General features: G+C 38.1%; 1 protein-coding gene across 5 annotated transcripts; it reads right to left on the reverse strand.

Moving 5' to 3' along the window:
- Nucleotides 1-181: 181 nt before the first annotated feature.
- On the reverse strand, nucleotides 182-27,716 carry LOC103716970 (zinc finger C3H1 domain protein). Of its 5 annotated transcripts, none has more exons than XM_088703636.2 (11): nucleotides 27,271-27,716; nucleotides 18,185-18,284; nucleotides 16,501-17,663; nucleotides 12,217-12,399; nucleotides 11,184-12,123; nucleotides 6,767-7,294; nucleotides 6,359-6,690; nucleotides 5,602-5,694; nucleotides 5,306-5,431; nucleotides 3,919-3,966; nucleotides 1,502-3,811 (listed from the first exon to the last, which is right to left on the reverse strand). In XM_088703636.2, the coding sequence occupies exons 1-11, from the start codon at nucleotides 27,409-27,411 to the stop codon at nucleotides 2,027-2,029; spliced, it is 5,439 nt and encodes a 1,812-aa protein (XP_088559762.2). In that variant the 5' UTR covers nucleotides 27,412-27,716; the 3' UTR covers nucleotides 1,502-2,026. The 5 variants fall into 5 exon arrangements, with proteins under 5 accessions (XP_088559763.2, XP_088559762.2, XP_088559761.2 ...); XM_088703635.2 differs by having other exon boundaries at nucleotides 5,602-5,697; XM_088703637.2 differs by lacking the exons at nucleotides 1,502-3,811; nucleotides 3,919-3,966 and adding an exon at nucleotides 182-322 and having other exon boundaries at nucleotides 5,602-5,697; nucleotides 27,271-27,714.
- Between the last annotated feature and the right edge of the window lie 276 nt (nucleotides 27,717-27,992).

Below are 27,992 nucleotides of genomic sequence, written 5' to 3' on the forward strand. Positions count from 1 at the left end.
CAGGCATGTCTTCATTATATGGGAAGGGTTCTTCCATGATGCTGATAGCCTAAACCAAGGACCAGGCATCCACCACATCTTTAGTTTCTTCAGTTTTTAACAATTTAGCATACCTACTTCATGAGGGGATTAGAATGAATCTGAAGCAGATTATCCTTGCAGGTAATCAGCTTTCTTGTCATTTCTTTGCTTGGTCTCTCTTCCAATACTCAACAGATGTGAGCACCAGCTGGGAACAAGAAAGTGGCGGCAGCAGCTTCCTGATAACCTGTGATAAAGACCCAAATTTTGCCTCGTGACTTTTCTCCTAGATAGCTTAAACCTGCAATCCCAAAGACTCCACAGGTGTAGACGATAGCTTTGCAAGGGTAAATGCAGAAAGGAGATAAGAAACAAAACCAAAAAGAACAAAAAACTTAACATGCATCAACAGGTTGCTTAAAATAAATGCAAAGCCTTGAATCCTTTCGTAGTAGAGGAAAACCAGTTTCCGTACAAATATTGTCAGGAAGTCGAATAGTTGATAGACGATCAAGGATGACTACAGCTTTCTAACCATGGACTAGTAGTCGTCTTCCACTTTCTTCAGTATCCACTTCTCCTTGGATGATTTTTCAATCCACAAACGATTTTCAGCCAGTTTATGCTAGTACTGTATATAGCAATAACCATCAACATGGCACATAGATGCCGAGGCTGACCAAGCTATTTTTTAACTTCCATAATTTGTATGAAGCAATCGCATACTAGCAAAGGCTCCATCAACCTTGTCCACTGATGCATAAGCCATCCACTTCCATAATTGTATGAAATATACACATACTAGCAAAGGCTCCATCAACCTTGTCCACTGATGCATAAGCCATCCACATCCATTCATTTACTGAATGATAAGGCCAACACCACTTGCATACATGAATGCATAGCATGGCAACAAAAAATGTGAAAAAAAAATACAAACTGATTTATAGAACATAATATATGATTCCACAACCAGGCAAACCAGCTATTCTAGGTTACAATGTAGGGGAGATCATGATAATGTAAAAGCAATCCATAGAACAAATTGCACCATGTTGCAACACAAGTTGCTCTCCAACAGCTATATGAAGAAATCTTTACGTGGAAATTCACAAATTTATCAAGCCAGGCTAATATGGTAACATGGGCAATGTCTCCAGTTAGAGAACAGAGGAAGGCTGCCAGGATGAACAAATGCGGTTGCTATATATTCAGGGAAAAAATCTATGCACAAGAACTTTTTTCTTTTCATCATCTTATTGGTAAGGTACTCATTGCCAAAGAACTTGCTGAAAAATATCTTGAAAAAAGTTCATCACATCATTGAAGAATCATCATATTTGTGGTAGTGGTGCCTTCCAAATTGAGAAAAGGCAAGAAAGTTTGTGCATATGAGACAAGCATGGTCAAATTGGACCAAAACTAAATGACTTTTGCCAAATATTGAAGCAGACCAAAACAATACAACCATCAAGGAACATATGAAATCAGGTATAATGCTTATAAAGGAACATTCTAATCTATATTGACATTTTCCAGTATTTAAATGGCACAAAATTGCTCCAGAATAAAGACAAAATTACGCCCTTTGACATGTACATTTCAAACTAAAAACCAAAAGAAAACTATAGCTTTGGTAACAAAAATTGCATGCCACTTACTGGCATTGTATCATCTACTTCAACAAATGCAAGGGGGGTAGTGAGGTGCCGGGGTGGATTCAAGAATGAACTCATCCTGCCTTGATGTCCTCTTTCTACTGCTGGCATCCCAAAAACCGCACTTATGAAAAATTAGTGCTGGTCCATTAAAGAGGGATTCAAGAAAGTTCTTGGACAATTTTTCTGAGTTATTGCTAGTACAACATAACAGATCTTTATCAGGTAAGAATAAAAGATGAGGCCAGATAACTTGTACAGCACCATGATTATGGCTCGTCATGAACAATTTCAGTGGCAGATTTCAGATAGCCAGGGCTTTGTACACGAAACTCTATGAAGCCTAACTAGTCTGGAATTTGGCTTAGTTCAACACCTCTTTCTCTTGCAGCTTCTGCTATTGCATCTACATTCCCAGATGTTTTAAAGAGATTAAGATAGGACTGCCACAATTTAGTAGAGAAAGGATATACCGATATAGCATGCTCATGGAACCTTTTGGAAATTCCCCAGGTTTCTGAATTTTGTAAGAGATTAGCTGCTTCTAGCCATATTGTTTCTGGTGCCACCGGGACTGCCTGAATTATTGAATTAACCAAAACAGTGCTTGCCCAAAACATAATGCCATCTGATGCAACATCAGGGCCACTGAAACTTCTAGCTGTAAATCTGTACACCACCAAAGCCAACTGATAGTTTGCTGGCACAATTTCCATTAGTGATTCAACAAAATTGACGAGATCCTTGGGTTCATCAGCCCTTTCTGGAATAAGTGATGGGCCATTACACACTTCAAGAACAGAATTCACTAGAGAAAAGTCCAGAGAAACTGGACCCAGAATGCCATCTATCAACTGTCGAATTCTAGGTTTCCTTATGCTTTGGTAGTACCTTCTTGACAGTGGTTCTGACTTGCGCAAATAGCATGAATCTCCTAAGTAACCACTTAGAAGATCCAACATGACTTCACTTGAACCTTTTTTTTGAGACTCTGACTCAATCACCAGATTTAATGCTGCATGCTCTCTTACACAGTGTTCAAAATATTCAGGAGAAGCCAGCTTCAATGCTTCATCAACAGCAAGGCGAGCTTCTGCTAGATTTTTTTGGAGCATTCTATACACAGAGAGATTTAGATGGCCATAAATATCATCTTCCAAGTTAGCATGGCCGTCACCTTCAGACTCTACATGTGATGGCAGAGCAGGCGAACTACATGAACCATCATCTCTACCTTCTAAATTTCTACATGGCAGATCTTTAACTTCCCAAAAACATTGAAACCAGCAGGTAATCAGCTGTTCTGCAAGCTCGATTCTTCCATGAGCTATAGCATGTTCAACATATTGATTCCAAAGACACTGAATGCCAGGGACTTCTTTTGGCCAATTAGACACTACCTCCTCAAAACCTCCCAAAACCACATCTGCTGTACAATTTTCCTGTATTCGAGCCGACATCAGAACTAGTTCAATGCAGGTTGGATATAATTTCATGTACTTGACCAACAAATCAGCGGAACAATGTAAGCCATCAAGTGTCGCTACACATCTAATGTGGCTAATAGCAAAGAAGTGCAAAGCTCTAAGAGCAGATTGATCTCTTTTTTGAGGGTTTTCATCAATATCCGAAGTCACCTTATCCACAGCAAATTTCACCAATTCTCTTGTCCTCTCTTTCCTATCAGTTGTTAAATGAGCAGAAGGCCATTGGATCCTAAATGGCAGATCTTTCTCAAACTCAAATTGTTGTATAACTGCCTCCGGAAGTTTCCTGTAGATTACTAGATATATACAACAAATCCAAAATATACATTTGTCAGATACTACCAGGTAAGAGGGGACGTCTGAAAGCAATGTGTCCCCAGAGTATTCAGAACTGGTTGTAGGAAGAAGTTCATAGATTTTCCAAATGGCCTTCTCCAAATTTCCAGACATGCATAAGAAATCAATCATCTGCAAGAAAATGTCTAAAATGCATGCACTTTTATATTTTGTTTCCTCATGGCATGTCACTGTCCTGTGGCAGAATATGCTCAAAGCATCATGATATGCATTCAGTCGTTCCCCAAGCTGTACCCGACTATTAATATACAAAAGCCACAGCTCATATGAACATTCATTGTGTTGCACCTAAAAGTAAAATACAAAAACCACCATATCATGACCTATGAATATAATCCAGTATCTTTAATTTCAATGTTAGCGGAAGATCATAGGACTAATTAAAAAAAACGTACAATATTGAAGAGGCCATATGATCTCTGTGGCGTGTGCAGGCATATACTCTAACAATATTTAAGTCATATGTCAAGACAGTGAAAAAAGCTTAAAGAAAACATTCAATAGACATAAAGTATTCTAAACAAATAATTTGCTTACTCTAAGCCACCTGATCGTGCAATATCAAGGTAAAGGATAAAAAATCAGACATCTATGATATCAGGTAACCCAGAAGACACTAACAAATCAAGCTCAAAATTATTTCAATGTACCAATTTTTTGTGATGCAGACTTCATGGGAAACCTCAACTACCTGGTTCGATAACTGAGGACCAAGAAAAGTGAAAAACTAAAATATCATTTTCGTTATCACTATATCATGTTACTATCTCATCAGTTATTATTTAAATCATTGAAAAAAGGTGAAAACCCCATATCATTGCCTATGTTCATATATTGTCCCCAAAATTTCTATATTACAGTTAATCCTCACTCGTGATTATACTGTATTTATTTGTTTTTTAAAAGCAGTCTTCAGGTTATTGAATGGGACTGAAATAAGTTTATTTTTGCAAGCTGTATACAAAATCTATTTAAGCACAAAAAGTTATGTTTGGGTTATTAGGTTGAGTGGAAGATGTGTTGAAATCATATTGTAACTAGTCTAATCACCAGCTGGTTCAAATCATCTGTTGTGCCCACAAATATTCAACAGAAAATTATTTGATCAAGTGTTGAGAATCGGGCTGAGACTAACAATTATGGGAGCAAATGTTTTGGTCAAATCCAATGAATTTATATTTTTCTTCATTCTAGTTGGGCAGCACAAAAGAGAACCCCACCCACACACACACAGAGAGAAAAAAGACGCAAAAGACAAGCGAACATGATGGATGCCACGAGAACTGAAACATTCCAGCAAGCTGAGTGTGGTGGCTGCATTATTAGACACTTCAACAACTGCCAGGGCAACAGGCATGAAATTCCAGTGCAAAAGATGGTTATTTCCATAAAAAATTAGAGCATGGGACTTCATAAAGATCACTGAAAGCAAGGATTAGGTAGTGGATAAACAAGCCAGCACGGCACATAAATAGTTAAAAAACAACAATAGGTTATTTTCAAGACATAATAACAGTCATGGGAAAAGGATTTCTTGCTTCAGAAGAAATTTCTCTCAACTTAATTTGATCTTAAATCTAGACAGAATAACCATTCAGTAGACTTGTGAAAAAAATTTCATGTGAGATTCACGTGCTGCTCAAATAATCACACTCAGAAATAAATACAGAAAGTGACAGACAAAACATAAAGTGCAATAATTGTAATGTAGAAAAAGAACCATAACTATAATCATAAAATTTAGCACCATAGACCATCAAAAAGAATTCAAAAGCAAAATACCGCATGAAAAAACATGTCATCTTTCCCAATGCCGCTCTCCTTCCTATAGTAAATATGCAAATAAACAACCCAAAGGACTACAGAATTGGGTTCAGCTTCAATGGCTCGGGATAACAGCATGAGAGCCTGCAAGAACCATTTTGACAGACATGAGAAGCTGACAGTCACCAAGTTTCTGGGATTACATAAATGTTAAAATGTGACCCTCACTTTGAAAGGAAAAGGTAAATAAAAACCCCAGAGACAGGATGAGGGGGAGAGAGAGAGAGAGGAGGGAAGGAAAATGGTGGCGTCACCTTCTTCCTGTCTGGTTTATAAACACTTCCACAAAAATAATCAAGCGCCAACTCCAAGGATTGTTCAGAATCAGGCAACCCTTGTATGAATGTCTTCTAATGGAAGAAAACCAAGAGGTTAGAGAAAATCAACCGTTGACTAACTATATATGGAAGCATATGCACAATAAGATGCAGCCGTCTTAAATCTAACACAGATGTACCGTCATTTTATAAGTAAATATTAGCAGGTTTAAATGAATATGTCTGTCAGATAATAAAACCAAAAAGACACACAAGCTATAGAAATTAAATAGACTGAGAGAAATAAGAAATTGAACTCCAAAAGGCAACATCTAAATTCAGAAAATGTAGGCGAAATTTGGTCAACAATCACAAATAACAATAAGTGATAGAAATATTTAACTATAAAATGACATTTATAGTACTAATATCAAGAAAAAAACTTACGGGGGAAAAAAGGAACCAAAGAAAAGGTGCCTACCATATGCTAAAAGAAGTGAAGAATCACAAATCAGATGATTTGATTTCTAATTAAAAAGAAGGGGATCCTTAATGAATCATCTTAATATTTGGAACGAGATAGCTCTATCCAAGTTAATGTCCAGCAATGTGTCATCATTAATGTGAAAAGCTCGAAATTTCTTGAGAACATGGTGGCAATTACGTAATATAATGTTCCTTACAATATATGTTTGTCATATAATTAGCTAACATGATCAACCAAAAATATGAACTTGATATAAACTAAGAATACCATTGTGCTATCTTGGCTTTGAAAATATAAAGAATGTCTGCTCCAATTATCATGATCTGCAACGGGACCATCACCAGTTTGCAAGAATGGTGCATCTGGAGGGAGAATTCTTCGAACAGAAACTGGTAAAGGGAAGGAAGCACAGAACCCCCTTTGCCAATATTGCCAGTTGCTACGAGCAAGAACCGTCTGAGATAAATGAGAGTCGACTTTTACAAGATTTGAACCAATATGATACACTGGAATAGGCAGAAGGTGCTGGAAGAGATTGTGAAAAGATTCATTTTCATTATTAGATTTTTCAGCAATCGACAGATGATCAAGGTGATTATCTGCATCAGAAAATGAGAATAGAATGAGTTGTTGCCAAAATGGCAAACATTTCAGAATACTGCAACTCATAGATACCTGAAGTAGGGGAAGATGAACAACGGTGTTGCTTTAACTTTCTCTGCGTGCAGTTTCTGACATGCTGCCACGGGCATTCATCATCATTACATTTTCCTCGGAGCTCAAACATGCAAAAAGGCCAGAAGGGATCAAGTGCAAAATCATTCATGTCATCACCTAGTTTGCTTGCTACCGGGAATCTCATGCTATATCCTATAGTATACTCTCCTACAATATCTGGCACACTAACCATGACTTCAAAGTTGGCATCCCTTGACATATCATCTTTATCTTTTATTGTTGTGAATCCGCTGCAGCGCCCAGGCAGTATTAACTTTGAATGTCTGGACACATTATGCAGATCTGATGAAGGTAAGGAAAAAACAGGTCCGCAAGTTGTGGTACAAGATTGTTTTGGAAATAAATTGCTTTGTTCAGGATCGGTATTCCTATGAGACTCATCATTGAAGGAAAAATTATTGCCCTGAGTCTGGCAAAAGGGCTGTGCACAATGCTGTCTGCTGCTTTTTCCAGGCCTTTCAATACCTTATAGATTGCAAGAAACAAATGTCATTAAGCTGCACTAAAAACCAATCAATATCAAAAAATAATGAACTGCAATATGAGGGTACAAGAAAAGATTCTTGGAGCATAACATATAATCATTGGGTCAACAACTTTCTAGGTTTGCAACCGCCTAAAAGATCAAAAGAAAACGAAAGAGATCATTTTACAAACAAAAAGTTCACTTCCCTCTTCCAGTGACCCACTTTATCAAGCTTAACAGTCATCACTAATCAAAAAATTCTAGTGATCATACATTTGATTAATTTTATTGGACCAAGTAATATAAGAGAACATCTGCATAACCGGATGAAGTGGTAGTGAAGGCACTGCCCAAAAGCAGCATGAAAGAAGATGTGCGGTATCAAAACTTCAAAATTCAAAGGTGATGCTATGACTAAAAATGAGAAATATGGTCATAGTCTCCTTGCAACAAAGCACCAACAAGTCTAAAAGTTATAAAAATGCTTGGTACTTGAATAGGGATTCTAAATTACTTAAGAATTGGAACATAAAACCCCAAAGCAGGATGAATTCCCAACAGTAGTTAATAAGAACCATTTTGATATTATTGGTAAGTGATATAATCAATTCAGTTGAGAAAAAAAAATCTAGGGGTGGGCAAATACTCTATCAACATTTTTATTCTTGCTAAGCCCAATGTACATTGTTACCTGTTCCTGACAGCTTAAGCTTTTGGGGTCAATTTGTTGCTTAATATGATATTAGAGCTCAGGTTTTCTGGAGGTCACAAGTTTGAATCACTCTAATTTAGTTATTTATTTGATATTTGTTATCCTCATTCTTGTAAGTCTGTGTGGTGTCAAGCCTCGTATCTATTGTTGATCCATCATCTCAAAGCTTAAGCTGTTGGGGCCAGTTGGTTACTTAACAATTCTTTAGGTCAACCAGCCAACAAATATCTCAGAGTTGAACAATAACCCTTAGTAATACTTGCTATAAGATTATTTCTTGAAATTTTGTGAATAGGCTTGGCCCCCTGCATCCTATCTCATCAGTGAGAAAAAGCCTGTGCATTCTCAGCAGAAGGCATCTAAACATTAAGAGAGGAGAGAACCCAAAAACTGATGTAAACACTGATATATCTAAGGCACGATAGTTGGATAGCCGATTTAGGTTTTTCTGCAATTGGTTTTAGAGCAAAACGAAGTTCGATTGCTCTTTGTATTTCCACCATCTCTCTCTTTGCTCGTGAATAGCATTCAATCTAAGGAGTTTTGAAGCGGATGAGAATTGAGACATGGTAATCCTGTCTAACCTTATTGGCAATCGCAGTGGAAGACGACTTATCAAATGACTAAATGCAGAGTAGAAAAATAGGAAAATAGCAGGATTGAAGGGCCTTGGATGAGCAGAAAATCTGAATATTGTTTCCTAACATTTCTTTGCAAATGATAAAATCCCCATCATAAAAGCCTCTATAGGGGAATGTCTTATCTTAAGGAAGATCACTGCTAACTTTTGCCAAACAATTGATCAATTTGGCAACAAGGGACAAATCTCTCCTTAGATGTTCTAGGTTACTCTTGTTTTGTTTTGATTTTGGAAGCACACAAGCCATATGTTTTTTCTTCTTTGTGACGAGACAAGTGATCAATCATTTTATTTTCTGCCAGAAATCAAGAGAGGCTTTGGGAGAAAGATTTTGAACTAGAGGGACCTCCCTACACCACAACAGGTTAACTAGAGGATTGATAGGAAATTCAAGTGGAAATAGCTCCAATAGAGCAACATTCATTCATTAAAATTGAAGTAAGTTGTAAAGTATCAAAGGTTGGCCTCTAAGAGTTCTTATTACAAGACAGAGGAGTCAAGCAACAATAACGGCACAAATTCTACGTTTCTTCTTGTATTAGAAATTCTAGGTGGCAAAGAAGTTCAAAAGAGGGATCATTGACATGCTAGGTTCCGGTGTTTTAAAAATGCGGCGAATAAGGATGCAAGCATGGTTGCTGTACCAAGCATACTGTACCATACTAGTAACGAATCAAAACTCGGTACGAGGGGCATGCCGAGTCTTGGTACACTGAATTGACCCCAACACCGAGCATATCGACATTGTACCAGCAAGGGGTCAAATACCGAGATAGCAAACCTTGATCACACGTGCAACTGCATATGCATATGCAATTCCCTGATCGCACAACATTGCATACGTTTTGTTACTATATGCAATCATACTACACATGAGCCACAAAGCCAATCAACTTAGCAATGTGTGGCCAAATGTGTGGCTCAATTAACATTGTGCAACTGCACATGTGACTTGCTTAGTTTTATGGAGCCAGATATGTGCCCCTCTTATGTGTTCTATGGATGAAGCATGTTCAAACTGATAGTCAAGTTGAACGTGTGTTTGAATTGTATTACAACTATCACTATTACTACGTGCAACGCAAAAAGTTCCTTAGCTTATAGAGGTCAATCAGTCAGACATGCCATGTTCAGTCTAATTGCCCTATGTACTAAAGAATAAGCACTAATTGTTAGTTGTCACTGTTATTAATATTGATACTAATTATCCAAAAAAGCATTACTATTATTATTGTTTTTATGGTACTTAATATATTTTATTTATTTTAATGTGGTTAAAACATACTAATCAAATATGTGTGAATATATGAAGCATATATACTACATAAGCATTATGCAGTCCTTGACCGCTCACATACAGCAACTGCCTTGTAAAACACTGCTAGGTTCTAATTAGACAGAATTGATGACCTTGTTGTTTTTATGATTAAAGTTCAGTTCATATTATGACAAGCAAAGATCTATCTTTTCCCGATTTGCAATTCCATGTTGAATTTACTTTGTTCAAAAACAACGACAACAAATTTTAAGCACTTGATGTTGGATATTATCTCCCTTTATGACCTTGATTTTGCTCAGTCCACCTCTTCTCTTTTTCATATATTTTTATTAGCTTTACTTTTACCCTAAAGTACTCTATTCTAAAATTAACTGATATTTCCCCCAACTCATTCTCTTGATCAACCTCCAAACTAAATTACCTGCTCCATTATTATTAAGATCATACAATCCGGAATAAAATGGTCTTGCTCCAAATGCCCGATATATAGGTGCACATGACACCCAAAGGTCCAATTACTGTCTTGCTCCCAGACTTATGGTTGCACCAATTTGTATCTCCCTAATTGTTGCAGCTCGATTTATAATCAGCATCTACTAGAGAGGAACTGGTCTAATCAAATAGTCTTAGGGTTTTCTTAAGCTTTCACTTTGTTTATGCAGCCATTATTCCCATTAAGATTTAAAATATTATAGGACTCTTAAGGTTCCTAAATGACAAAAATATGGTTAAGGTACATTTTGTTCTTTGATAACTAATATGTGAGAGCTTGCCTTCTCCGGTCACTATTCACAAGAAGTGTTTTTATTTGTTGATGGTTCAATTAAGCAAAAGAAAGACAATAATTCAATTTAAATATAGAAAAAACTAAAAAGACAATAATTTCCACTGATACAAATAATATCAGATTCAGTTGGAAGTCCAAATCATATATACGTTCAAGACATAATAGCAGTAAACTGTATTCTTTCAATTGCCGCTCCTTCAAAAGAGGTCAACTGATCAAGTTATATGAACAAGGAAAAAGGTCATTTCTATTCATCCCAGCAACATTAACTTATAAAAAATATTATGGAAAATTATAAATCAATTGCAGATCACAAGATCTTCTAGCTATTAGAAAATAACAAATGGGCCACAACATTTGGAGACTAAACAACATGATATGAAAGGACCATGTGCACTTACATTGCTTGAATTCAAGACGGCACCAAGCATAAGGAAAATTCTCAATCTAAAAAGTGCAGATGAAAATACCTTCAGAACTTGACATGTGATTTTTGTCTTTTCCATGCATATGCTGGTCAAGAAAAGCAGATGATATCTCATTTTCAAGAGTATTGCCGCGAGCTTTATCAACATGGCATACTGCATTACTCATATTACTCTTGGATGATGTTCTCATACCAAATCGTGCAACCAGTTTGGACCTTAAAGAAGCTTCAAGAAGCTCATAGTCCTGTGCATTCTCGCTAGCAAATAATCTTTCCTTTTCAATATCTATATTTGTATTTTCTTCTTCAAACTTTCCCATTTTACTTTCACATGCTAATCTTGATTCAGCAGATCTGTTATCGGAAGGAAAATTTTCTTCATCATCATCTGTATATATATGGGGAGGGTAGGCAGGAGTGCAGATATCATTCACAGCACTGTTTTCTTTAGGGTCTGATGTACTAGCATCAGGTTCACAGCATTGATCATCACCTGAATCATGCCCATTCATCTGCTGATAAGATGCTTCAAGTGGAGCACCATCTGGGCTTTGAATGATAGACTTACATCCCAACTGTTCTAATATCTGGCTCTCAGCTGGTATCTGATGGTCTAATCCAGATAACATATCAGAGCTATGCTTAGGAACAGATTTTACAGAATCAAAGAGTGTTCTATGATCTTGCCATCTGGAAGGCCACATAAAACTAGAAGCCTCCATTAGCAAACCTTGAAGTCTGGCAGAGAACAGTTCTCTTTTCTGATAAAGAGCTGCACATCTTTCATTGGCATCAATCAGAGCTCTTTGAGCCTTGCGATGAGCTTTTAGTGCATGCCTTTCTTCGAGTTCACATCTGCGTCTAAGCTCCTGTGCCTCTTCCAACTCCTTGTCGTGTAGCTCCTCCAACTCCAATAAAGATTGCAAGTTCACACCCTCCTCTCCCAAAATGCCCATCTGAGCTGAACCCCTGCTATTCGTATCCTGTAGAGATTCCTCACAGGAATCAAACAACTATGCATGAGCATATAATAGCACTAGTGCTAAAAATGATCTAATAGAGCCCTTCTAACTTACCTCACCAATACTTAATTTACTATCTGGAACAAGGCTCGAAAACTTGTCAAGAGGATTGCTGGGTGTTTCCAAAGGCATTATAAGACCACCATTAGCTATACTAGAAGATGCTGGATTGTTTGGAAACAGATCGGAAGCACCAAGCCCCCTTGAAACACCGACATGCTTTTGAACTTCGGTGCTCTGCCAAGCATAGAGAAGTTGGCAAACAAAAAGGATGTACATGTGAGAAAACTTGAAGAAATCTGAAATTAACCAACAGGAGGTTTAGAGAATGATGATACAATTACTGCAATGAATAGTGGAGAGGAGAGCAAAGCCAGCATGTTAATATGCTAGTCAACTCTAAAGATGAAATAAGAGAACAGATAATTATATGAATAATAGCGTACTCATGGAGGGCTACATCATATATGCAGATATTAACATTTAAGATCCTAATAATATACTTACAACTCAAAGATTATTCTTATCTGTTCTCCATTTCACCAACTTGGCTCCTAAAAGTCATTAGATACCAGAGAGGCAGAGACTATTAGTTTGTGGGGTCTTAGTGATAAAAAGGTTGTTCTAACTTTGAAACTAAAAATACCATTAGGTAATATATAGCTGATAATCTTGAGATGAAGTGCCCTGATTGTTACCAAGTGACCAAATGAGAAAACAAAAATCAGAGAAACAAAATAGTACAAGAAGTAAGTAGTTGAAAATACAAACCAAAAAAAAAGGAAGAAAGAAACAAATGTTACAGAAGTTAAGGCGACAAGGAATCACACTTGTATTGCAAAATATGTTGGCAACCTACTACCTCAACCCGAAGTTCCGATATAGTGCTTCAGGAAGTGATATGGATGAGGAACTTTTGACCCCACTGCGCAGTGTGATCTATAACATGGAATTTGATCCAATAGTTGCTGCCCAATGTTTGTTAATGAGACACAGAATCATTATTCTGGCAACTCAAGCAAATTATTGATATCATATAATATGTTATGTTTCACAAACTAAAGCGTTTAGGGAATCTCCCACAGCTTTAGCAAGAGGGTAGCTATAGCAAGCAAAGATAGCATAAATCTAGGTATTTTTGGACACCGACTATAAATTGTCTCATGGTGATAATAAGTAGTTTTTATATGCAATTTTACTTGATTGCATTTATAGCCAATGGTGGTTCCATTTTGAGCAATTGTGCAAAACTTTTAGAAGGTTGGCAATCCAGATTCCAGCTCCTCTCACATACAGTCTCCTCCAATGACTATGAGCGCAACCGGTCCATCTTCGCCTAGATCCAAAGCAAACAAGGGAACTGCCTCGTACAAAAGTGCTTGAACGACCTGGCATATATTCATTACAATTTGAGGCTCGGATTGAAGTGTATTGAAGATGAAGTGGAGCTAAGTACGATGATCCACTTCACAATGACTTCATATATGATAAGGATTTGATGATTGGTTGGCCTGAGGACCAACAGCTAAGGATGCAAATGGGTCAGGTTGACCCATACCCGAACCGTTTAGACTCGATCCAACCCGAATTGAAGGACCTGCGGGGCCAGGTCGGGTCCTAAAATTGTACTTGTTCTATTTTTTGGATCGGGTATGGGTTTACCGACCCGGACCCGACCCGACTCGTTTTTTAGATCAATTTTGGATCGTTTACCAATGACCCGAGCCCGACCCGACCCGACCCAACCCGAACCCGAATTACCCATTTAGATCCACAGGCCCACAATCTACGGAGTTTTTGGCCAAACCTGGGGACACAGTTCACTCGCCGTTGTTTACAGGGATTAGTACCCGTAGCCGGTAAAACCAAGCTAAAAATATTTTTTATTCAAAAAAAAAGAAAAAAAAGCAAATGAAAGGAAAGCAGCAAAAGGAGGTGTGGAGAGAGGTACAGCAGTACTTGCCCCAAGCCTAGATCACGCATCCCCGGGGCACTAGCCGATCGTCATATGACACATGGTGGAATGTCATGTTGCCCTTAATGATGATGGGACGGCTATAGATAATGGCTTAGCTTTTTCTTGGAGTTTTTTGGGCTGCAGGGTAGTGGAAATGGAAGGAGCCGCAGTGGCTGCTACTGCTGTTTCAATTCCAGGAGGGCTGAGGATTCGCTCAGGCTTTTTTCCCTTACTTCTTCCACTCTCTTTTGAGTGATAGTAGTAGAGCAGCAGAAAAACCCTTCTCTGCTAACTCCATGCCTTGCCTTCATTCATAAATTAAAGCAACAAGTCCGGACTCGACCTGGACCCGACCCAGACCATACCTAACCCGAGCCCGAATTTTTTGGGTCGGGTCCAGGTTATACATGGACCCGATCCGACCCGAATGACCCGTTGGGTCAAAATTTGTAGCCGTGGACCCAACCCGACCCGATCTTCAATTAGGTCGGGTCTGAGTCTAAAATTAGGATCCGAACAAGAAACCGGATCGGGACGGGGTCACTCAAGACCCGACCCGACCCATGTGCACCCCTACCAGCAGCAATAACCAAAGCTTGATGAGCCCGACAAAGGAGGCTAGGGTGAATGCAAAATAATGAGAGGAACAACATACAACATGCTCACATCCTGCTAGGCAACCACAAAGGTTGGAGGAGGAGCCAATCATCATCACAAGGTTGCATGTCTAGACACCCTCCCAAATATTTGATAAAGAGTTGCTAAGAAGAAGCCACCATAATACTCGGTCTAGCCATGCAAGTAGGATTAGTCAAGGTAGTGAGCTCAATCGAGCCACCTTGCAAAGCTAGGCAGGCAAGGCCATCTAGGAAAAGAAAACAGTTCCTCACATTAGAAAGAAAGAAAAAGGAAAGAACATTGAAGTTCCATTGTAGAGAGTAGATGAGGAGTCTATTCACTCTAATTCAGAGATCAGTGAGCTCTTAGATATCCAGTCGCCAAGATCATCTGACAATACTAACGATGATGGTAATGATAGTTCAAGTGATGATACATGTAGTGGGTAAAGAGAGAGTAGTGGACATGGCACTAGTGCATATTACTCACAACCCAATGGTCTTTGATTTACTAGCAAGTCACAGTTCACTCATATCACATAAGATAGGGACACAGTGCATGACCTATTAGAGCCCATAGGGATATGATTATATACAGGAGACAAGCCCCTCCAGATGGTACAAGATATGGCACCGGTGCTGTAAATAACCTCACATGTGGAGTAGAGTCCCTAAACATATCTAGATTTGAGTCATACACTGGATCCTATTCCATGTAGCCAGGCTACAACCCACATGGATATCCTTCATTTTAGACGTATTTAAATGGCTACTATCCTTCACAGCCTCAGGCAGCTTACAAGTCAGATTTTGCGACCTCGATCTTTGAATAGCCAGTCCAATATCGGAGTTAGAGACTACCACGGAATCCATCCATAAACCATCACCCCGGTGACCTTTGTCACCAAAGCGTCACGACAGTTTCCAAAGGTTCCCAGTCATCTCATCTCTAGTGGGGGGCTCAAGAAGTCGGAGCACGTAGGAATGCCGACCACTGCATAAGAGAATTAGTATTAAGGTAGCTATCCAGAAGGCCCGAAGATTATGGACCACAAGGATGGGTTGCAGATTGTCGGGAAAGTTGGTAATTTTTCAGGCCTAGACTATGACTAGGATCCTAATATTTAAGAGAGGCATAAACACTCCACAAAATTGTAGAGGTTGCACACATTTTGTACTTCAAATCTATTCGATATGTTTTATATATATTCAAATACATGTACTCATGCATTCTATTATATTACAATTATATTTATTTATTGATTATACCATATTTATTGAGACTCGAGACCAATCTGATATGGACATCAAAACAATATTGAAATCCAAAATTAAATAACCAAAATCATTAAATGGTCCTTAAACTGGTATTGTACCATACCATTGACCAGTACAACACCAAGTACTGGTTTGGCGGACCTTGCTCAGAACTTCCTTTCGCCAGCATAAATCTTTGAAAAATCATAAGCCCAAATCCATGCAGAAAGTGTTCGGAATGCCAAGTTTCACAAGAAATGAAATTCGAAAAAAAACAAAAAATTAGTTCTAGATCCATCTCTTATTAGAACTTAAATAACCAATTGTACTTTTGTAGGTTGATCTATATTGCATTTGTAGTTTCGATCTTGATCTTACGCTGCACTACTGAATATTTATATTCATTTTTTATTTCATTGGAAAAAAAGAAAAAAATAATAAGAAACAAAAAATAATTCAAAAAAACATGCATAACATAGTGAAATATTTGGAAAGAATATATCTAACCTCAACACCAGGTGTCACTTGCGCCAAGGATGCGCTTTGGTTTAACAATGTACAAGCATCCACAGGAATAGTCTCCTTCTCAAACTGACCATAACTACAAGAGATATCACCAGCAACAATGCTATTATTCACTTGCTTCGAAGGCATCCCAATATTACGCACCATAGAGGGCTCAGTCTTGCAAACAGGCACCATATTTTCATTATCTTCCAGCCTTGTACGCAGAACTTTAGATGATGTAGGGACATATGTGTTAGATTCATGCCGTCCCTTATCACTTCTGCTTATAGAATTCCCTTTGCCGCTTTCATGCCCGTTACTTTTGTCTTTGGGCCAACTACTTTTTTCCATTAGTTGACTCCTGAGGTCAGAAAATTTGGTAGAAGATATCTGCATTCGTAATTGGCCATCAGAAACTTGGTTACCATTAAAGTGTTCATTAAGCTTCAGACGTTTAACTGGTCGCTCATTAGGTGCCAACTCTCCAGAGTTAGCAGATGCAGGTCTGCTGTGATGAGCTACCTGATTGTCCACTTTCCGGTTATGCTGCTCCCACTGATCATCTTGAGAACCTGTAACTCTTTCTTTATTTTGAATCACTGATTTCTTCTGAGCAAGTTCATTTTCTCGTATAGCAATTTCATGGCGTAAAGTTTCCAAGCTGTGATCTGCTAAATTCATATCTCGAACATGCCCATGTGCCTGGCTTGCGGAAGTCCTAGTGGCAGCAATATGCATTTGAGTGCGAGAATCCTTGGCAGCTGAAGAGGCTACTGGATGCCTAAAACTGGCATTACTGTTTTTGGCATAAGATGAGCTGGATGCACGGCTTACAGATCCTTTCTTTGACACCAGTTGATTTGTTGCCGGCTGGGGTACTTTTGGTCGTATCTGCAATTGTGTCATCGACATTTTATATTTATCTCTTCTTATTGCATTATCTTTTCTTTCTGCAGTTGTTTCTGTTTTAGACTCTCCAGAGTCACTTCCACTGTCATCATCTGAAAAGCTTATCACAAGGTTATCATCAGACCCTTTCTTTTGCCAAGAAAAAGTTCGGCTGTTCCTGGACTCAAATGGCAAATGTTTCGCCTTAAAATTTTTACTATAATTTCGTGTTTTCAATGTCTGAAGTTGCCTATTAGCTAGGCTCAAACTACTACCTGAAAAAACAGAAACAGCAATGAAAAGAAAAAATAGACCCTCGAGTTGATCTGAATTAACATTAGCGGCCAAATCAAACATTTAACACATGCTGCAGATTCTATTATTGACACAAAATGAAACAATTCCAACAGGAGAAGACCTTTGTTTACTCCAGCTCAAAAATACAAAACAGCCCAGTTAGAAGATACCCAAGTTTTGAAACTCTCGAGTTGTTGTGAACCCAAGTTTTCAGTAGGAGTGTAATTTCATGAAGACATCAAAAAAGAAAAAAGAAAAAAGAAAAGAAAAAAGCCACAACATTACAGCTATGGACACTTAAGTTCAGAAGATATAGTCATAGGCACCGTCAAAAAGGAAAGTGGAGACTGGAGAGATGTTATGAAAAGAGCAAGACAAGAATGTGAAAGCAAATATCAGAGGGCTTATGTCATCAATCAACAGAGAAAATTACAACAAAACAATAATCCATGCATCTGCCATAAAAACTCCTTTCAATGTAGCATGGTTCTAAACTTACCGCTTTTGAAACTTTTAGCAAGACTACTTTGTGACAAGCTATGAACAGGCTCTATCAACATTGTGCTGGCAAATGGAGCAGCTGAACAAGTTGGCAATTCCTAAAGTAGATGACAGAGAAGAGAAAAATGTCAATAGTAGGATATATTCAGAACCTCACGAGCTTTCAGTTGAATTATAGGAGCAAGAACTGCAAGTAAGCCAACAATTACATTAATCTAGGATATATTGAGTAAAAAAAATAACGTACTCCAAATAGCACCATGAAAAGTTAATCATTCAAAAACAGAGGTTTTGATCTTTTAAGACAAGGCAAATACAAGCATGACAGCAGTGGAAATCATGAGTCATAACATAACCAAAGGGCAAGTACATCATTGTAATATTCCAAACTCAAATAAACTTTAATTTTAAGACAACTTTTCCAGCAATCAGCCAAGCATCAAGTTCCCAGTTACTTACAGAACCTCTTTCATAATCAATACACTAAATTGAGAAGCAGTTTTCTAAGAACTTGCAGTTTTCTAAGCTGCATAGCTATCTTTCAAAGGATTGTTATTTCCAAATATGACAACTGTAGAAGAGAAATGAGTATCATTGCACAGACAGTACTGGGTCACACATTACTGAAATTGCATTATTGTTTCTCAATAATTTCATACTGACATTCCAAGTAAAATTTCACAGATTCAATGGTCCATTCAATTAATAAACCGCATGCCAATAGTAAGTTATTGAAGCAGAATAAAAATCATCAAGCCCATCAAATGACTTTTCGAACATCATCGATGTCATTTTCTTTTCTATTACTGAAAGATTCTTGTGTTCCTTCAGTACCAAGTTGCTCAAATTGGAGATGATATTCCACAAAACCAAACACTCGCAAAGCCCAGGGGTAAACTGTCACTTTCATGGGAAAAAGGTTTCAACCCACTACCATCCATGCCACATCAAAGACAGCACAGAATGAGCATTGATTCATCACATGTGAAGCAATGGAAGCATGGATTTGCAAATTATCAACATAATGTTCCTAATGACCAAATGTGATAATTGTCCGTCCACACAATTTAACTAAAGGTAACTTTAAAGGCAAAGAATGTATCACATTATTCTTTCCTCCTCAAGAATGATGTAAATGTTCCCCAACAAAGATACAACCACAAATAGCATTTTAAGTACTAATCCCTACCACATGGTGCAAGGCATACCATTCGAGACATGGTCGGGCACCAATATAGTACAGAGGCTCTATACACCCTTATACTAACACATGATATCAATGTTGTGCCAACTCCAACAATCACTATGTATCAATGCAAGAACGTAGTATATTGTACTTGTACCTTTATGGAGCCTAATATCGAGGCTTATAATATTGGCCACAAAGATCAACTTCATGCTTGAGATTGACCCTCTTGTCAACCCGCCCAAACTATTAGAACTCTTTTCACTTGTCTCTAACCTCATTAGCTATAGTTCTTGCAAACACTATTCAGTTCATCTCCCTTGATCTAACATCTATTTCTTGATGCTTATAATTTCCTCTCTATTAAATATCTTTATTCCTAATCTCCAATATAACTCAAGCACAAATTATACCAATGTCTTATGAATACTCTTAACCAAGGTTTGCAATCTCGGTACTGATACCATACCAATATGTTACCAGTTCAGTATGGTATGTATTGAGATAGTGCCTGACTCTTCTTTATCACTTTTTATCATTGTACCTCCAAAAATCAGGCGGTACAGGTCGGTATCATTTGGTATGCATCCCAATTTAGGGTGATACCAAATGGTATGGTACGATTCGGGTTGATACAAGTCAATACAGGATGGTTCAGAGCCTTTACCAACCTGAATGATGTTTTTATGCCATTTCCAACACGGTACAAGTCAGTACGCCCTGAAACGAGCAATTTGGAGCAGTAGGACAGACATTGCTACTAACCATGCTTCCATCATTTGCTCCAAATCAAGGTTCGTCGTACCGGTATCGGTCGGCGTACCAGTGGCCGGCCGGACCGGTACGGTACCGATCCGGTCCGGTACATACCGGCCGGTACCGCGAGCCAGACATTTGGATTTTTTTTTAAATATTGTCTATGTTGGATCTTAAATTAAGTGAAGATTGATGTTTTTTTATTGCTTTTTTCATGATTTTTGATGTTTTTATGTTTAAATTTAGGGTTGAAATTTGAATTTTCTTTGTTTCCTGAAAGAAAGAAGTGGTCGGAGGCCACTTCTTCCTTTCCCATAAAAAAAAAAGCTGTGGCCGATAGGCCACAGTTTTTTTTTTTTTTTTTGAAAGAAGTGGCCCGTGGCCACTTCTTTGGGAAACCACGCGCCACGCGGTGGTTATAAAAACCACAGCGCCTCGCGCTGTGGTTCATAAAAAAAAATCGTACCGGTGTGAACCGGCCGGTATGAGCTCCGTACCGGCCGGTTCGGCTAAAAGAACCGGGAGATACCGGATTTCTTGTGGTTCCGGTACCAGTCTAGGACCGGATCGGTACGGCATTCCATGCTCCAAATAGTGCCCATATGCCACCCATCATCATCAAATTATCCACCTGGATCATTGCTTTAGCCACTTCAATAGTTTTTCTATTTATAGAGCCTTCTCTTGAACAAATTTCAGCTATGGTGTTGCACTGATGCTAAAAGCTACAACAGTCTTCACAAGTAATGGTCATAAATTCCAATTCATTTCATATCATTCTTCTCAGCAAAAACCATTTCTTGATTTTCTGAAGAAGTTAAATGTATCTCAACTACAACAGCAAGGGTGCTATGATGTCTTTAGTTAACGAGACTAATTGCCAAACAATTCTTTTAACATTCTCATATCATCAATAAAATAGTTCCCCGCACTCTAATTTTCTTTAAGATTGCATATGTAACTGCATAACAACTTAGGAGTGTAATAGCCAATATCAACAAGGTTTTATAAATCGAATTTTTAAGCCCTGAGAAGTTTTTAATTTTAGCAAATCTTCGGCGTACTTAATCTTACGACCCTAACCAATAGACAAGAAATGCGTGGGAATTAAAAATGTGTAAGGCTTAGGTGACCAAGTAGATAACAGATCATCACACTCCGCAGCCCATGTCCCCGGCAGCCTGCACTATGGAAGCTCTCACTTTGGTGTGGGTAGCCCATTCCATGTGACAGTTTTCACTCTAGGACAATTAAATGGCCCTTTCTGTTAGTCGCCACACAATGGTTGTTCTCGGACAACCAAGTAGTCCTTTCCATATGGCAGTTGCGCTCTAGTCAAGCCTCTCACACTACACTTTTTTCTCCACCATGTAGCCCTCCACATAGGTCAAGCCTGCCTAGCTGTTAAAGATGAATTAGACCTAGGTCTTAACTAGGTATGTAACACTTACCCCATCACCTTAGAAAGGTCCAACCATTTGAAAAAATGTATGTCTAGTAGTGACAATAGCACACCCTAAACATGAATCCAAGCTATATGGTATCCTAATCCAAAAACATGAAACTGCCATCAAGCATTGAGAAAATGACTTTTTCCCTCCTATTTAATAAGCAAGAGAAGTTGAAACCTATTTATAGAACATTTGTGAAAATTAAAAAGTAAATGTTTTGTTCAATGCTCACTGACAAATATCCTTGTTCCTTTCATGCAATAGACTAATCACCCCACTTATGAAATTTTGCTACAACGGGCATCATTCACTATCTCATTGACAGTCAAAGTTATTACTTAAAATTTGACATAAACACACTATGTCAGCAATATATTAATCGAATTAGCTGTTGCATAGGGCACACAATATAAGGACATTTGATTACACTAAAACTGAACCACATTACCCAGTTACTGTCCCGATAATCCAGGGTCCTAGGAGGGGCAAATTGAGGCAAGCCTAACCAACGACACTTTTTTGGCAGAAAGTGACTGTCCAAGGACTAAAACACATGCCATTGCGCTTGTCAACCCAAGCTTTTTACCACTGCAGCAAGCAATGACCCCTTAAACCTAAAACGTTTTGTATATTCAACAAATAAAATAAGTAGATAACTCTTTCTAGCAGGATTACATATACTTATACCATCTCAGATAGCAATTGAAATGCATTTATCGAGCCAGTTGTTGCTTGGATTACAAGTAAGTGATTACTAACTTGATTAGCCAAATAAACAAAATACTAAAAGGTTTGTTTCTTAAAAAAACCTTGTGTATCAATTTAAGTAGAATCATAAGAAAACTCTTTATACCAGAAATCATGCACTCATACCTTTCTAAAAATAGCAATATATATACCTCACAATACCACCAAAACTTGCCTGCTATATCTAAAAACTAAATAACCTAAAATGCTCATGATTTAGATTAGACTCAACAAAGGGTTCTAGGTGGACTTTTTTTAATAAGTACAAAACCTGGATTGTCTAAAATTTCTTGTGGTTTAATTAACTCTCTAAATGATATTACAAAAGCAAAAAAAAGTATAATCCCAATAAACAACTCATTATTAAAGATAACACATGAAAGTGCATACTCTACGATGTCAACTATCATATTGTGTCCATAGCATCTTCAAAGACTGACAGCATGCTTCATCCCCTTATCTCCACTCTCTCCAGAACAAACACAAACTAGTTATGCAAAAAAGGTAAGAGAAATTAAAACTATACATTCAAAGACACATGAGCAATTAGATAAAGTTTAAATTATACACCTTCCATAAATAAAAGATAAGATAAGAAGATAATCATTTATATAAGACTTCCAACAAAAATTCAGCCTTGAGTTGATGTCGTCCATTAGAACTATTGCAATTTCATCATGCCACATCAAACATATATCTAGCAAGATTGGTGTCATTAATAATAACAAAGAGTGGCTGAATGAATTCATAGAAAAAGAAATAGAAAGAAAACAGTCTAACACCCTATAGTGGCCCATGGGTAATGTAATAAGAAGGATGCTCGATTGCTGATACATTATAAATATGTTAAAAGAACCTGAGTAACTTATAATGGTGAAAGGATTGACAAAAGCCCTTTTCGGATGGTACTAGAAAGAATGGCAGATCATGAATGAATACCCATTATTGGAATGGGATTTCCTATAATGGAACACCCATGTCACTGCTATTTTAGCATTCGGACAAGCCAAGAATTTTGTATTCTGGACATAGTTTTTCGAATTTTACAAATGGGGTAGGCATTAGCAGAGGCCGTACAGCATAAAAGACTTGAAGAAGGGAGATGCACTTAAGAGGATCAAGTACATGGAGCACTTTTTTCCTCAAACTAAAACTTTAATTATCTACCCACACTTATTATGCAAGTCCAGATTTTTGAGGATGCACCACCCAAGAATTGAACTAGAACCTCTATTTGCTAAGTAGAGAGGTGTGACCACTAGGGCAAGCCCCACTTAAGAGCCACCTCTTAATGTTACATTCATGAAGAATCCAGGAATGAAATTACAAGGAGTTGGGCTAGCAATGAGATGCCCGGGGGCTCTTTCTTCCACCTTGAATGGCCCATTGGGATTAATTTTTGTAGACTATGATGCCCCAAATGAAGGAATGAGGCAGAACGACCAACTGATTCCCATCCTATAACTCCCAATTTCCTAACTCTCATTTCCAACCATCAAAAGCACCGTAAGGGATGAACATGTGAGGAAAGTTTTAAAAAACCAAAATCAGTTCTCTTATGAAGTTGTAGTACAATATGAGGCTTGTCAAATTAATATTTGAGAGTTCAAGAAGACATGGAGCATATCACAATTGTAATTTTCCAAAAATTCTTCGTCTTTAAAAAGGGCAAGTATTGTGCAAATGTAAGTCGTCCAGATTTGTGATGATAAATGGGAATAAAGTTTGTCACACCAATCAATACCGTACCATACCAAGTGTACCATAGTACCTAACCAGGATGCAGTCTCGTGCCATACCAACACTCAGTACACCTCCCTTTCTTGTACCATACTGTGTACCGACACTATAATATGATGGTACCAGTACGGGGTCCGATATCGAGATGGAATACACAAAGGAATCTCATTGGCAGTCGTATTCCATCGGCTGAGTTTGGAAGGAAGGAATTGAGGATGAGTTACGATCACTTGTAGAGGTTGTTGACTGCTTATAGCGAAAAGGTACTATGACAAGTTAATCGGTACTTAACAAAAATGCAATGAGTAAGAAGAGAGGTTTGATCTTTTATGGCAGCCAACTATCATGGCCATGCACCATTAATGATTTGCTAATCTATAATTGTCACTGATAGATACTTATAAATCATTTTTTATATCATTGCAATTTCATTGTGTGACTCAACATATTGACAAAAGATATTGACCTTAAGGGAGCGTGTATATCAAAATATGTGTGCTTAACAATTCCTTTTGCACAATGTGTATCAAAAGCAACTCCACAGCAATCAGCTAAGTATCGATTCCTTTTAACTCTCCCTATAACATCAAAACTTAGAAATGATCTGTTTGAGCCTTTAACACAACCTTAATCAGGTTAAAAGGCAGGTTATTTCTCATTATTGAGCTTCACATCCAACCTGGCCACATCTTTCCCACTGACAACAAGAGAAGCAAATCATGCTATAGAGGGACTGTGTTTATTCGTATTAGTAATAGGATATGCATTATTCTCATTATCAGTATAAATTACCACACGTTCGGCTTTTCTTGAACGAATTTCATGATCTCCCATCGACTTCTAACTTTAGTAAATTATAAGCTCATACCCATTCTAAGGTACGAACAAAGTTGTTACAGCCATTACTTATGCCTGTGTTCTTCATTCATCTCCAGCCCCCCATTTGGCAGCCTATATAAAATGAAATGCAAGGAGGATCACAAATCCTGCATCATGAAAAAGAATTTGAATGCCAAACTAGGAGGCAGGAAATTAGGCCTGCAACACTTCCCACTTCCCTGCCCAATAGCTTGCATAATTTGCAGGATGGAACAATCAAATAGCTAAAAGACAATGAAATTCTAAAGCAGCAAAGTTCCAAGTGGTCACCAAGATTACCCACTATTGATTCATGAGAACCTCATTTGCAACTCGCAGATCATTCACATGTAATAAGCTTACCTCTCTTGCACCATCTTAGCATTAAAAAATCAAAAATGAAATTTAAAATCATCATCATAGATATGATAAATTTTGAAGAAGTCAGGTGCTAGATCTGAAACAATAAATTTCAGATCTTAATTCTCTAGGGTTTGGGAACACTCTCACAACCCAGTAGCACAAATCCTCAAGATGACTACTAAAGAATCTTCAACAAATGTATCTGATAGAAGTTTAAATAGATTTATACTCAAAATTTTGAAATTTCAGCAGAAGCTTTCCCTCTGACACAAAACCTAAGTATCAGCCCTGTCACCATTCTTTCCTAAATCAGTTCCCCAAGAGTCACATTTAAAAATATACTGGATCTAGTCCAAATGGTCTGAAAATGAAAAGAAATGGAGAATAAAGTGTCTGATTGGGGCCATCAGCCACTTATGTCGTCCCCAAAATGCCCCATCCACATCATGCATATTTTCGAACAAATGACCCAAATATCCAACTTCTCACAACTTTCGAAGTGTCACATAATAATCAAGTCCTATCTCCCATGGTTCAGACTCATTTGCACCCAACCTACTAAAGTTGGCCATCCTTGTTTTAGTTTGTGGTTAATGAGGACCGCAACTTAAGATGCTTAGTAAATTGATATCTTTTGATGGCCTTGACCTAATACTTGACCAAAGAAATGCTTACATTTCAGATTGAGAGAATCCGAAGCCTATCTTATATAGTTAGGAAAAAAAATATCAACACTACATCCAATGACGAATTAAAAAAATATGAATGAACACTTAAAACATCAAAACCTTAAATCTAGGGTGACTCACACCAAGACAGGCCAAACCTAACTCTACCAGTAATTTAGGTCATGTTGGACCAACGTATACTTGTATACAATATAGTATAGAAAAAATGGCACCCTTTTTCAGGTTTGTTGTCCCCCATTTTGAAGGATCAAGCAACCAAGACAACCCAAAACCAACGATTCACCCCTAACCTAACTCGTACCATAATATGGCTCCCATCCCAATACAATAGCCTCAAAATCATAGGATAGGTCTATGATTAAAATCCTATCAAGATACAAATGGGATCAAATTACCCAAAGGCATCAGACTGGGCCACATAGAATAATTAAATTATGTCAATAGTCATGCTCAACCTACAACACAGAGAGAGAGAGAGAGAGAGAGAGAGATTAAATTTAAAGGTGTTGAGCTAGCTTGAAATACAATTTTGTTTATTCCAGAATTTTGAAGGGAGAAAGAGAGTGTGATGTAGATCCTTCTATCAAGAAAGATAAAACATATGAGCCAGGTTATTTCTTTTAAAAGAGATTTGGCAAGTTTATCAGCATCGTAAGCTATCTGTACTGTGAATTTATTTTTGGACCGAAGGCATATGACTTAACTGCCTATAACCACGGCCATCTTCTCCCGTGGTTGAAGCACAAATCCTGCGCTTCGAATATAGGGATATGACCGCTTAACTTTCCTCAGATTTTTCCATTCCAGATGGTGAGGATGGGAGAGGAATTGGCGTGTCTCTAATTCTTTTGACATAAAAACATATGCGATCCGAGCCATTAAGAAGGCGTTATTTCTATGCATTCCATAAGAATTACAGTAGCCAAAAAAATTTGAAAAGAAAAGAAACAACCCTCGGTTCTCAAACAAACAATCAGACGAAGAATAATCTATACGTAACCTAAAAAATCGCATATTTGGAATGAAGAAACAGAATCCATAAAGATCACTGAAAGCCTAAATATATTGCAAGAAATAGATCCGAATTCTAAAACACGACCCACAAGCATCTAAAATTCTATCAACGAACCCCCAACTGGAAGAAAAAAAGAAGCACAAGAAAGGGCACAAATCGCCGAGAGAAAGCAATAGAAAAGATTCAAACCGGCAAGAACAAACATCTACTAACTCCGCCCACCGGAAATTGATTGATTCAGCGGAACAAATCAGCTAAAGAATGTTATAGAAACCCTACCACGTCCTCGCCGGAGGAGAGCTCTCCCTCCTCTCGTGATTTGGGGGACTTCGCCGCCGCGGCCGCGGGCGTAGGGTTTCCAGCCGAGGGCGCGGGAGAGGCGGCGGTGGCTTTTGACTTGCACTCGTCAGCCTCCGCCATGGCCGTCCTTCTCCTCCTCCTCCTTTTGGAGAGCTGGGGTGTAAGGGCGATGTCTCTCTCTCGCTTCGCTGCGGACCGGTCGCGGAACTTCGGAAGCCCTCAAGCGCCGCGTTTAAACTGCGCTACCACGTCATCGTTTCGACAATGCGAAATGGCCTTCCTGCCCTCACTGAAATCGGTAATTTCCGAAGCCGGCCCTAATTCTGTGCACGGGTTCTTCCGCCGGCGAGTCCGGCGTGCCCAAAAAAGTACTTACCGGAGTATTCGCAGGCGTCCACGGGCAGACGGGTGTGCAAATGCACGTGATCTTAGCTGGAACGGGGAAGATGGAGTAGTATCTGTACTTATTTTCATTTAATCTTAGTTCCCATCGTCCCGCTGGAATATTAATTAAACAATTAATCCATTATTCAAACTTCGCCTTCCGAAATGATGATATCGAGAAGTACAGGGGCATTCCCTCCTGAAAAAAAAAAGTTTAATTAGAGTTTAAAAAATAGTATTTCTATAAAAATAAAATTTTTATATTTTATAAAAAAAATCATGTAGGTATGACAAAATTACTTTTTCACCTATTAAAA

The sequence above is a fragment of the Phoenix dactylifera genome, chromosome 8, assembly GCF_051530095.1.
Source record: "Phoenix dactylifera cultivar Ajwa chromosome 8, Ajwa_hap1_PhDact_Kaust_v1.1, whole genome shotgun sequence".
In the NCBI taxonomy this organism is placed as follows: Eukaryota; Viridiplantae; Streptophyta; class Magnoliopsida; order Arecales; family Arecaceae; genus Phoenix; species Phoenix dactylifera.

Coding starts and splice junctions, on each gene's coding strand:
- LOC103716970 (XM_088703635.2), bottom strand. CDS start 27,411: ATGGCGGAGGCTGACGAGTGCAAGTCAAAAGCCACCGCCGCCTCTCCC. Junction 12,400..16,500: donor AAGTGACACCTGGTGTTGAG/GTTAGATATATT, acceptor TATGCTTGGCAG/AGCACCGAAGTTCAAAAGCA. Junction 5,698..6,358: donor AAAGCCAAGATAGCACAATG/GTATTCTTAGTT, acceptor TTCTTCCATTAG/AAGACATTCATACAAGGGTT.